Source organism: Tauraco erythrolophus, chromosome 2, assembly GCF_009769465.1.
Source record: "Tauraco erythrolophus isolate bTauEry1 chromosome 2, bTauEry1.pri, whole genome shotgun sequence".
Classification (NCBI taxonomy): Eukaryota; Metazoa; Chordata; class Aves; order Musophagiformes; family Musophagidae; genus Tauraco; species Tauraco erythrolophus.
The window spans coordinates 87,916,021-87,929,743 of NC_141466.1; the positions used below are offsets into that span (position 1 = coordinate 87,916,021).

The 13,723-nt window shown below is 37.8% G+C and overlaps 1 protein-coding gene across 1 annotated transcript in view; it reads right to left on the reverse strand.

Moving 5' to 3' along the window:
- Positions 1-12,909, reverse strand: part of LYST (lysosomal trafficking regulator) — a 70,555-nt gene extending 57,646 nt beyond the window's left edge. The window contains 5 exon segments of the mRNA XM_009988302.2: positions 328-1,360; positions 3,077-5,162; positions 8,662-8,752; positions 11,109-11,307; positions 12,853-12,909. Coding sequence (XP_009986604.2) covers positions 328-1,360; positions 3,077-5,162; positions 8,662-8,752; positions 11,109-11,300 — 3,402 coding nt within the window. The 5' untranslated portion in view covers positions 11,301-11,307; positions 12,853-12,909.
- Between the last annotated feature and the right edge of the window lie 814 nt (positions 12,910-13,723).

Sequence of the window (13,723 nt, forward strand, 5' to 3'; positions counted from 1 at the left end):
AGCTAAACAGATGCAGAATCCTTATCAGCATCTTACTGAATGCAAAAAGTGGCAAGTTGACACGTGGGAAGAGGCCTCCTCAGAAACAGCAACTGTCAGTTTGTTCATCTACCCACGTCCATTCTTTCATGCCTGCTGACCACTACCCTGACTACTAAGCACATCATTTAACTGTGTGCTTTCAGTACTACACAAAAAAAAATACGGTACCATAACAAGAGCATAAGCTTTTTTCATCTCTAAAAGAACATTTGACTAAGTCACTGCTAAAATAATATTGTATGTGACAAATATGAGTAAAGTAAGCTAAGGGAAGTTGCACAGTACCTGGTGGAACATCTCTGCTTCCATCTTCTGCTGCATGGTGCTTGCACTGTGTAGACAGATTGTCAGCAGAGCTTCTAGAAGTCTGATACCCTGAAGCGCCCACTCAGTCTCTTGTCTTACAGAAGTCTTTATCCCTTCAAGATTGGCAACTGAAGTAACTGAAGGGTGTTCCCTACTCAAAGAGCTGTCACAGGAGATACATTCAGGCACCAGCTGTTCTGCACCAGCAAGACTGCCGGAACTATTGAGCTCCAATTGCGTCACCTCTCTGCTTTTAGCTGACTGTACAGAGTCATCCTTGTTGAGAAGCTCACCACGAGGACTCCCATGTGAACTTCTGCTGCTTTCACTCAATACCCTCTCCCTCTTTTGTTGCTCCTTTTCCTTATCTCTTGCAAGTTTCTGAATTATCAGAATTAGTAACCTATGGCATGCTTCAAAGCCTCCAAGTCTATGGAACTGTCTCTGGAAAACTGAACTATACAAATAGATGCAACGACACATGGACCAAATATCTGCAGCTCTGTGAATGTGCTCCAGAGAGGGCAAAGTAAGGCTTTCCAGTGAGAGATAGGGCAATTTGTGGCCTAATGGCTCACTAGCTGTACTATCATATCCTGATGTATCCTCAGAGTCATTAGCTGAATCCAGATCACCATCTGCTTCTTTACTTACACATAAAAAAGCAATACAGAGGAATAGGTTTATTGTGTTGATGTGAATGTCTTGGCTCACATACTTTTTCTTTTTCGGATAAGCCTCTTTCAAGCCAGCATAAAACTTGCTCAGGCTTTGAGGAACTTCTGAAACAGCATGCTGGCTACAAAGAGAAGCAGGTAAGTCAGACATTGACTCCTTTTGTTCACCATTTAGGCCTTCCAGTTCTGGCATTGCTTGGTCTTTCTGCTGATCACCAAGGCAGAGTATCAAAGTCTCTAACACTTTCAAAGAATGGCTTCTTAAAGTATCTAAGTAATTTAACTCAGTCATTTGATTCACTCCATTACAACTCAGAAACAAGTCTCTAATTACCCTGCAAAAGAAAGCATAAGAATTAACTTATAAATCAACCACAAATTCATGTAGTTCAGATGACACATCTCATCCTAAAATAACCCTCAGTTCTATACACCTGAGTAACATCAAGGACAGATCATCTTCACAGTAATTGCTATAAACCACTGGAAACTTTAAATGAAAGACAGAAGGTACTTGTTTGCAGTATCCTAGAATCTCAAGTAAGCATCATTCATCTGGTAGTAGAAAATTCATTTTTTTGGTAAGATATAGCATAGAAAATACTGATTAACCTCTAAAATGTAGATCACAAGGATGTACGATGTTCAAAACACTGAAGGTGTTTAATTAACTTTATTTATAGCATTTCCTCCTTAGTGGTACTTTATCCCCCTAACTTTTTATCAGCAATTGGAGACAGTAAATACTTTTATTTATCTCAGTTCTGTAACTTCATCAGAAAGTAGAGATTCCTTCTCAATTAAACTTGAAGCCTTAAGACATTTTACTAGCAATGTCTATTAGTTGCAAGGACGATGTATTTCAGATAGAACTCAGGAAGACCTTTCAAGCACAACTTTTTGGGCAATTGTTACACCAGTATGTCCAATGGTAAAAAAAAATAATCTTTCAGTATTTTTGTTTCCAAGTATATTTTTCCCTTCTTTCTACTCCAAGAATTACATTGAGTTCATACAGAATTTGAGGTAAGGATCTGTAAGCTTCTTAGCATACTGTGTTTGCTTGTAGACATTGACCTTCCTTACCCTCCCATTTTCTTCCCACAGGGTCAGTTTTTACTGTAACTGAGTTACACTCTAGAGTCAAATGAACATGTACTTAATCGTATATTTCCATCTTTATGCCAGTAGGAAACAGGATATCTTAAAACTTTTTAAAATCTAAACTTTACTTTTCTTACCTCTTTGCCACTAAGTGCATTTTCAAAAGCTAATAGCTTCTGATACAGTTTAGGTTAAGATAAAAGTTAAAAACGTATTAGACAATCCTTCACATAAACTGGCATATTAGTCTATTTTTCGTAACTGTCTCAGAGAGACTAAAGTGAATTTAGTAGGGTTATCAGGACTCCAACAGAAAACAAGACAAAAGGACGTATTTATATTCTGAATAAACTTCCACTTATTGTATTAAACATCTATTTCATCCACTCAAAAATAAATAGGAAAGTTTCTATTGCATGCCTTGGAAGAATGTTTGTGGGCTTTTTCTTTTTTTAATGTTTAAATGAATAGGATTTTTTAAATTAGGAAATGGTTATTTCCAGATAAGTAAACCTCTCAAGCTTTATTTTTGAAAAGTGGTTTCTATGAAGACCATTCTAGAAAGAAAAGTGGAACAGATGGGAAAACTAAGTAGACTAATTCCCACAGAAAAGTGACATGTCAATCTGTTCAACATTCCTGACTCACTTTAGCATGAGGAATAAACAGGCAAAGAGCACATCACATTGGACAAAGATTTGATTTGTTTCTAGACTCTTCAGCTTGTTAAAAACCCATAACTTACCAGTACAGAGCCCTCACTTTCTATGGGTTATGAATCTAGAATTAAATCTTGTGTTACTCAAGCATTTATCTTGTTGCCACCCCTATAATATCCAAGTGCAGCCTACAGTCCAAATAAAACTTAGGTTCTGATCAGTAACAAATACACAAAGCTCTGAACATAATTAGCATGCTTTCCATTAATAAACAGAAAATCAACCAACCTGGATTTAAGCAACACGGGGAGTGCCTGCAAATAAATCTGAAGTACTTCAGAAGGCAAACACTGGCTATGGTAACTGCACGTGTGTTTATCAGCTGCAGTTCGTTTGAGTTGTTGAGCATGGCAAGCCAGCTCAACCCCTCTCTGAAGCACAGGATTATAAATACAGTTATATAGTTTCCATTGGACCACTGCATTTCCCTTTTGAATTAAGTGGCAAATATGGCTTGCAATCTGCATGCCGCGTAGTTTGTCATCTTCAAAAACCATGTCCTGATAAGCCTCCAATGCATCCCATCTCAACAACATATCTTCAGATCCACTGCTAGGCAGAATTCCCTGAACTCTGCAAGAGGAACTAGATGCAAGACCAGCATCACTAGAGTTGCCCTGCAAGGCATCTTCCAGCTGAGCAAGTTGATCACAGTCAACAGTACATATATTGCATGATGCCTGTATAATTTTTGGAGAAACTTCTGCTCCACCCAACTGATCCAATATAAACTTGTTAAGGATGTTCAATATGTGCTGTTGAAAGTTTTTTAATAGTGGTAACTTGGAAGCATGAAGCAATGGGACGATCACAGACTTTGGATCCATACAACAACATATTCCTACATTATGCACACCCAAGAGAATTTGAACACAAGTACTGCTCAAGGAAACTTGTTGCAACAAGTGCAAACACTGGTGTGCACAAACTGCAATGCAACAGCATCTGTCAGGATAATGAACTTCTCCATCAGCAGTTTCAAAGGGGTTTTTGGAAGCTTGGTTTTTAAAAGCAGACACAGAGAGCCCAGAGAGATCTCTGTGGTGATGCATGAAGTGGGAGTACTCACATCGTCTGTGCCGCTTTCTTGTACACATTGATTGATGGAGCTGCTCCGATTTCACCTTTTTGACAGTGCTGATTATTTTCATGATGCTGTTTATCAGGGCTTTCAGATGCTCTGAGGCTTCCCCAGTTACTCCCTCATTCTTCGTGCACAGCCATTCCATTTGAAGCACTGTTACTTCAAACAGCTTAAACCCTTGATGCTGTATGAACTCATGAACCAGATCTATAGCTTGGCTGAAGTAGAATGGATTGGAGGCTGCACTTTGCAGACAGCAGATCAAAATCTGCAAGACCCCTTCTATAACCTCAGGTAGAAGCAAGGCTCTGTGATGATATCTAGAAAACATGAAGTCATACTGAACTGGCCGCTGTAGTGTTTTCTTGTATCCTGGAGCAAAAGGATCAGGTTGCTTTTCCAAGCAAATTCTGATTTTTAATGCTGCTTTAAGTAAGTCTGTTAAATTTCTTCGTAAATTGTCAGGCATTGTTTCTGTACTGCTAATGTCTAAAGACATAAGATGCAGCACTGTTCGAAAGAGCATCCTTTGGATCAGAGCCACAGGTTCTTCTGTCCATCCTGCAGAAACGACTTCATTTTCTGTGTTACTACTTACATTGCAACAGTCTCCAAATCCCGATAAGAACTCAGTCAATGTGGGCACCACACTAGCTGAAAGAGCAGAACTGTGATTCAAAGTAATATCAAATTTGCACACTTTCTCCAGGAGTGACAATAAGACATGGCATAAATCAAAAGGAGAGTTATCCATGTTGCTCTCAGCAATTCCTGCAGCTGGCTCATTCAAAATCTCGAGGTTTAGCTCATGTGTTGGAGTACTTTGGCTGGCATTTTCTAGATTAGGGGCATCAGGATTAGAGTTGGGTACCACTTCGGCAGGTAGGCAGTCACTTCTACCTACAAGGTAGCTATCTCTAACTGGATGTGTTAAAAAAGGCTGCAGTAACTGGGAGCGTCTGTGTTTCGTCATTACAGTAGTCTTGTCATCAGAATTGCCTTCTGAATCTGAAGTGGACAGCTGAGATCTTCTTGCATCTCGCACAGAGTAGCGATGGGTGGTTTTGCGCAGACGTCCGCTTTTTCGAGACCGAGGATTTAGTTTTACAGAAGTCTGAAGAGATGAACGAGTGCTTCCATCTAAGCCTAGTTTTTCCTGAGTAGATTTCACAGAACTTGAATTGTTCTCTTTGGTCAGGCATATGTCTACTGTGAAGGGTATATTAAAATCTGTTGAAACAGAAAGATAACAAAGGAACATTAAAGGAACATTCAGGAACACTCTAATATGTAAAGCATTTTTCCTAATTTTACAGTTTAATACTTTCAGCTTAAAAATACGAAATAAATTTGTATCTCAATAGGTCATGGTTTTGCATATACCTATGTCTGACAGTTTCAGTATTTAATAAGTCAGTAACAATTCATGTTTAGGAACCACATGGGCTATTTTCAAAGCCTAGACAAATTAGCTCATTTTCTAACTAGGGTTAGACAAAAATGTACTGGAGGGTTTCCTAAAACTTTTTTGTAGGCATAGCTATTCCATTCTCTCAAGAAAAGATGATATCAAGGTAGATGAAAGGACTTTTTGGTAAGCAAAGAAAGCTCAGTCTGAAAATCTTTTGGGCTGTTATAGATAGGATAAAAAGAAAAATATAGCCACAAGCCTCTAGCTATGTTCAATTTAAATTCAGCTAAGTTAAACATACTAATACAGTAGAAGTAAAATATTAATCAGCAGGATACCAACTCTGAGATCTCCTCTATTACTTAGCTACAGAAGCAGTTTTAGACAGTTACTCAAGCAATATTTACTCTATATACAACATTTGATACATTCAAAGTCTCGCTATAAGCATTGCTGAACAGCCCTATCCCACAACACGTGAAGAAAAACTCTAAGGGGAGGAAAAAAGATCTTTGGCAACTTGATGACCCATTGTCACTTTTTGCAACTCAGCTTCTATAGGAATTATTTGGGTGAATTAACTCAGTCCTCTTAGAATGAGGAAGAATAGAATAGAAGAAATTATTAGTGTACTAGTGCCAACAGAAAAATAAATGTCTTTACTTAGAAACAGTGCTGATTTTCAAGTATACAGACCTCAGTCTTTACTTCAGCATTAATTGTTCCAAACACAAAAAGCAGAAATATAAGCAGTGGATTTTAAAATAGTCAAGGACAAGAGGGAGATAGAAAATAGTAACATTTAGGGTGTCGAATATTCCCAGAAAAGTCAAGCAAAGATAAAAAACCACTTTCAAGCACACAGTATAAAAGAGCAAATACGAAATTTGAAGTCTGATTCAATAGGCAAGAAAATTTTGAAGAATAAAATGCAAGTGCCACCAGTTAATTTGTATTGGTAAACTCAGCTCACAAAATGTCAAAAAAGCAGGTAGAGAAAAAAGTCTGCGTGTTCTTGGATAAAATCCATTGCCATTTTTAAGTAGTGATAGAACTGTATCTAGTTGCTTTGCCTAGTAAAATACGTAACGTAAACAACTGCAAGTATCCACCATCCAGTAAGTTCAGTACTTAGAAAAGTGTGATAATTAACATAACAGCCTCCTCTCCAAAACCCTAAAAGCCCACACAATACATACAATCATTAATCAAACTGAAAGAAAAGATACTTCCATGTGCAAGTATGACTGTGCCTTGCTATTTCATAAAGTCATAGTTGTGATGCTTAAGGAAGAAGCATCATCTGCTTTGGAGGCAGGAAATTAATGAGGAGTACTCTATCAAACAAAGGATACTTCTTTTATAGGAAAAAAAAAGCTGCCTAATATAGGAGGATTTATTTCAGCCCAAGAAAAAAGGAGTTGTTATAATATCATGAGAGGGAAATTTGTAGAAGGAAAGACTGTGTATTGTGCAGAGCGCAAAACCAGAACACCTTAAAACCTATTTACAAAACAGCATTTTAAATTAACCCTGGAAAAGCCACAAAGCTCTCGTAAGATAACCAAAATGTTTCTTTAATTCAATGATGCTTACAGGAGCATGAAAAAATGATGCAACTGAGCAAGCAGGAAGTTTATTATATAAAAGTGCTATGAAACTGGTACTTTAAATATTCCAAGCCTACAAACATTAATAAAAGCCTTCAATTTGCAGGAGTTTAAAATAGCAAAAAACATTGGGAGAGCTTCAGGTGAGAATCCTCAGGAACTGTCTCAAACCAACAGGTAACTTCATTTGTTTCATCTTCTTTGTTTTATCCTCCACTAGGGAGAAGAATGCATCAGAAAACTGCAAGAGCCCAAAACAAAAAACCAACTAAACAAGTCACTGCCATTTCCTGGTTCAGTTTTTGCAGAGTTTATTTTGTATGACCCTGTCCCAGTTTTCGCTGGGACAGAGTTAGCTCTTCTTTTTAGCAGCTAGAAGAGCTCTGTGTTTTGGTTTTACTCAGAGGCTTGCTGTGAGAAGAATGCTGATAGCAAGTTGATGTTTGAGACTCCAAGGACTTTTCAGTGTGCCGGAGTGCAGAAGCATGGCGGGATAAGGGGGGAGCATAGCTGGGACAAGGGGGCCACGATTCCCCTTGTGATTTGTGGTGGAACTTAAGATTGAGGCCGAACTGGCCAATTAGTATTCCATATCATGCAGCATCATGCCCAGTATAAAAGTAAGGGTCAGCTGGAAAGAAGGGCTTTTTGCGCTTTGGCTTTTTCACCGCTTCTGCTCTTTTGCGCTTCTGCACTTTTGCTCTATTGCCTTTTTTTCCTCTCTCTTCCAGTACTCCCACTCTCGGAGTACTATCTCTCTCTCGCCACCACCCTCCGCACTTTGGGGCCTCGCGTTCATCTGGGATCGCATCTTCGGGACGAGACGGGCTTCGCATACGAGGGGGTGGTGAGCATCTACACTGTGTATTAAATCATCTGTATTAAATTGTTCTTATCTCAACTCACGGGTTTCCAGTTTATCCTTTAATTCTCTCCCTCACCCCTGGGGCTGGGGGGGGGTGAGTGAACGACTTGGGGGGGTTTGGTTGCTGGAGCGGCCTAACCCACGTCACACTCCTTTAATTCACTTAAACTGACTCTTTGGCAGTTGAACCCTTGTGATATGATTCCTCAAATAGCACACCAGTTTCTGACATTTTCTAAGGAATGCAGCCTGATTCTGTTCATAAACATCCAGTATGATTCTACTTTTCAGGGTGTGTCTCCCTCATAACATTGCACTTTCCATACTCTATTGTCCACTGTTTGGCTTTAAGCTTATTCTGTACTTCCCATTTCTTCAATTTCAGAAGAAAAAGTCTGTCTCATTCTGTCTCTAGTGTCAACATATATCACTTTTTTGTTTTTAAAAAGAAAAAGTATGTATTCCTCTTCTACTCATCATGAAGCACTTCACATTAGCAAAAATATCATACACTTTCAAATCTCTTTTCCCCAAAATCACCCGAAAGGGGGAAAAAAAAAAAAAAAATCGCATCACCATCAAGTCCAGCTACACAGCAATGTAAGCATTGCTTACAAAAGACCAAGAGCCTTTACCTTCTCTGTACAACTTTGATCTCCCGTGTATGCTGACAGAACATTGGTATTTCTGAGTTTAAGTTCTCTACAGAATCCACATCTTCATTCTATGTTCAGAGGATATATATTACAATTAACTATTACTCTTTACTGGGAAACCTAGGCTCTGTAGTAATACACAAACCACTTCTTTTAGGTCCTTAATACTGTAAGTGATAAAACATACCTATTGCTTTTTCCTCTTGGACTGGGATTTTCCACACTAATGGCAAAAGTGACAGGAGGAGGGTCAGAAGTTCTTCCCGACATGTCAGCTCCTATGTTAGAAACGAAACAGAAACAAAATGTTTGTACTTTTTAAAAATAGATTAACCTTCTTTATTTTACAAAGCTATTGAACATTCAGTTCCCTATACCTTTCTGCTGTTTTATGCACTGAAAAAAATGACCTAACTGCAAAGAGTGCTATAACCATTAACTAGAGTCAATCAGAAAGCATCTAAGATATTTATTACACCTCTGCTTCTATACAAAGCTCTCCTAATCCCTCTTGAAGGAATTCCTCACCCAAAGAACAAAACCAGAAAAGTCAAAAGCAAACAATTTGCTGATTTAAACAAAGCCAACACAAAGACCAGCACAAGTTTGAAACTTCTGTAGTTCCAAAAATGTCACTTTGAAGAATTTTATGGGAAAGTTTATACTTTCTCCAAAAAGACATCTTTAAACAAATGAAAAAAGCTTACATTTATCAAGCGATGTTATTGACTCACAATAGGAAGGTGAAATTTTATGGGAGGAAAGAGGGAAGGTTATTCTTAATTAGAAGAACAGAATAATCACTTTAAAAAAAAAAATCCCTCACTTCTAGAGTATAAGTCTTAGAATCCCACTAAGAATGTCAATGCAGAAAATAACAGCAGAAGGCACAGAATTCAAATACAATTCCTTTACTGGGTGCTATGCAGCACTATCAAAATGGTTTCACTCCTAAAGATCAAAAATTTTCAAACACGAAAAGCTGATGAGCATCTTGGCAGTTAACATCATTCAGGGATATGCAGCTGAAGCAATATCCTTCTCCAAAAATTCAAGATAGCAATGAAATTAAAACATATGGAGATAAGCAACTTAAATAGTTATATATAACACAAATATATACAGATATATATAGTTATATATACATATAACAAACAGCTAATATTTGTCTGATGAAACTATCAATTTAAATGAAATTAAAAAAAAAATCTCAAACTATTGATACAATACAATTAGACCAAAAACCTAAGCTTTTTCAAAGTCATTCTCCCAACTCTCTTTGCTACTAAAGGTATTATCAGCAAGACAAATGAATTAGGATTGGGACTGTGCAATACAGCATTCAAAGCACAATATGACTGGAAAAAGCAAAACATTACCTTTTCAAATTTCAGTGGTACACTTCCAGAACTTGACTTTCCTTATTAAGTTCCTCTTCCCCATGCCTTCTTAAAACACATATTTCCTCAAGAAATAATTGCTGAATTTCTTTCTGATATCACATGAAGAATGCCACCACCTTTTTTCCCCCTTCTACTTCAGAAGCGTGTTTTTATTGGAAGGGAGACATATGGAATCCCCCATTTTCTTCTTTTTTTTTTTTTCCAGCAGCTCTAGTCCTGAAGCCTCTATTAACAGCAACTCTTCAGGACTCAAATGACATTTAAAAAACCCATGAAGCTATAAGTGGTAAAGATTCTTCTTCGAAATTATATATAATTGCAGTCTTGTGCATTTACTGTTTAGCCAGTGCACCTACTGGAATCCAGAACCAAGGCAGCAGACCTGACTGCAGTCTTAGCACAGATCACCTCACAAAGGCAAAGCAAGCCTTAAAGAACAATTTGACCAGCGTTAACAGCCAACCTCACTTAAGACAAAGGCTGAATAAACTCAACCAGGATTCATCTGGTTCATTATTTTTAAACACTGGGATCTGCAGTTTCAAAGCACAAAGACTTAATGCACATCTCACCTTATCCATTGCTTAGTGCACATCCAATAGTGTTGAAAAGGAAGGAGAAGAGAAAGAAGAGAAGGAAACGGACCTCTGCAGCTACAGGGATGTATGCTAAACTTGTACATAAAAACCCAGTATAAACCAATCACCACTTCTGAAATACTTTATCTTTCAAGCTAAAGTCACAAAATATTTACTTTCTATTATGTTCAAGAGCAAGTTACTTGAAGAGTAAAAATATATCTCATGGCCCATAAACAAAGAAAAAGTGTATATTTTTATTTTATTGCCTTAAATCAGGAGGACCTTTTCAAATTAAAGACTCTCAGTTTGTGCTGCAGGTTCAGAAACACTCATTTCTCTGGAAAATTCTAACCTATTGCCTCTTTCCACCCAGCTACTTCACTTGAGCTTCACACATGCCTTAACTAGTCTGAAGTTTAGCAATCATCGGTATCAGCTGGGAAACAGGTATACGATTAGCTACTTTTTCTGTTCTTGCTGAAGGACAGAAAGCAACAGTAACATATCCTTTTGAGCTTCTAGTCTTCACAGTTAACTCACACACTCTGCCACAAAAAGGCAAGCAAACCAGCACCAAGAACATGAACCAGACAAATTCACACAGACAAAGCTCAATACAAAAATTATAACCAGCTAAGAATAACTCTTACCTGATCAATAGTCGAATTCAGTGTGGTAAGCAAACTAAACCCACGGCCTTGAACCAAGTATTGTCCCAGTGCTGCCATATGGGTTTCTTCTTCTTCATCTTCCTTGGACTCTGCCCTCTGTACCACTGCATTGCACAGTCTGTTGACATCCGTCAAGAATTCCCGTGCCAGTGAGTTACTGGCACTGCTCATGTCTGAGCTGGAAGCAGAGGAAAGTACAGAAATTAAATCCATCAGAAAATACATTTTTCCTTATGCGAAAAAGACGAGGGGAAGAGAGGAGTGTTTCTTCCCTGTATCCCACCCCCTGCAAAGGATGGAGTACCTCTAGAACTGAGGAATCACCATACCAAGGTAGAGTGGAAGGGAATGAGAAAGATGAACTTAGAGAATTTCATTTATTTCAATGAAACTTCAGCAGCTAATAGCCTGCAATCTCAAAACACTCATTTTTTAAATCTATCATGTAAAAAGCCTGTCACACACAGCATTACCTCCCACTGCATAAATGAAAGCTAGTAACGTCGTTTCAGCTTTTCTTTGTAATCTAGATGTGAGCTTCAACCTTCATCTGCTTCTAAAAGGTACCTGACATGAAGCATAAGGGGAACACAGGCAGCTCTTACACAGCACTGTATAGAAAACATGTTCTTTAGTAGCTCAATTGCACACATTATCTTCTACCATGTTATGTACTCCAACAGTATGCAGATTGTTTCACGGGGAAAAAAGTAATAACTAATGAGTTAGGATAAATATGTGAGTTTCAGAAATACAATGCTTTAGATTTACCAGTTCTCGTGGTGTTTTCCTTCAAGCAAGACTGAGTGGGTGGCAGTCGCTGTTGTAGTGTACTTAATTCAAGATACAACTCTACTGCATATGCTCAGGAGAAAATACCAAAAGCATTGGTATTGATTCCCAAACCAACTAATTTTACTTTAGATAACGCACACAAGGCACTCATACACTTAATCTATTCGCTCTACCTTACAAAACCTCTTTTCGTGTTTTCCTCTTATGCCACAGCATTCTTAGGTTGGTCAGCACTAGTACATGTTGAAACATTTAGAACAAACAATAAATCAAAGACAAGAAACACAAGACTCAGCTGTAGAAAACTCTCAAGAGGATCACTGAGGAAGGTAAAACAAAAACAAGAATCAGTGACAGCAGCTACACCAGAGCATTGAATCCACACAAAACCCACTTAATGGATTCTATGGCATATTTAACTCTATTAAGAGTTTGGAATAGATTGAGACTTTGGAATAGATTGCCCAGAGAGATTGTGGATGCCCCCTCCCCACCCGGAGGTGTTCAAGGCCAGGTTGGATGGAGCCTTGAGTGGCCTGGTCTAGTTGAGAGGCATCCCTGCCCATGACAGGGAGGTTGGATTAGATGATCTCTGAGGTCCCTTCCAGCCTATGCCATTCTATGATTCTATGATTTCTGTATAAACAGCTGAAAAAAAATCTTTGAAAGTCAAATATTTTCATCATGTCCAAGTATAGAACATGCAAAAAAGAGCCAAATAACTTTCAATGTAACATTTAAATATAATAGGTGGATTAATACTGCTTGATCAAGAATCTACATGCAATTATTAGGTAAAAAAATAAGACCTTGTAAGAAAGAGCAAGTTTGTTAGCGCAAATGGTACAGAAAGCTCCTCTTGGTAGCACAACTGTGAATACCTATACATTTAATGAATTTGCTATAGAAGTAATAGGAAAACTCTTACCAGAATTACTTTGCCAGCTTAACACATTTATCTTCTAACTGGAAGAAAAAGCAAATATATTCTGGAAATATTACCCTTGGTTCACCTGTTTTTAAAAAGAGAAAAATACATCATGGTTAATATGCAATTTCTTTGTTTTTAAAACTCATTTTATGATAGCTACTTGAAGTTTATAAAGAGTCCTTGAGGGTTTTTTTTGAGCTTTAAAGCTCTAGTTTCCACCTTCAGCTTATGATTGTGCACAACTGAAATCCTATTACAGAGAAAGTTAAGTGGTGCATATAAGGTAAGTTAACATAATAAAGTTCATTAGTTTTTAAAATGTAAAATGAGCTAGATATGCAAGTTTAAACATATCCCTCCAGAAATAGTACAAAATTTTAGTGATCACTACCTGCAAACACAATACTTGAAGCACTTGCAGCTCTAGGTACAAGTGATGGATAGCATGAAACTGAATCGTGCAGTCAGGTGCTGATGTAAATGCATTTTAAAACCTGTCCTTCTATTCTGTCCTGACAGATAATCAATCTTTATTATATTAAGCACTGGAGAAGATGTAGTTAATAAAACTGGAAAGGAACAGTATTGTATCTGCTCTGTATGGTTCACTAAAGCAATTTAAGAGTTACTTCTCTCCTAACCCTTTAATCCCCTCCAGTCCTAACAGAGGATCAGAACAGGCAATCCATTTTTTTATTTTAATTTTTTTTTCCCCCTTAAGAGAAGTACTTTAAGCTACCCCTGTTTTAGCTGTAATTAGTTATGATGAAAAGACTAAGATAACAACAGGGAGAAGCAATCTCCCAATTTGCTCCACAATAGCCAGAAATAGCAAGACAGTTACCTCTAGTATAAGTAAAAAAGTCAA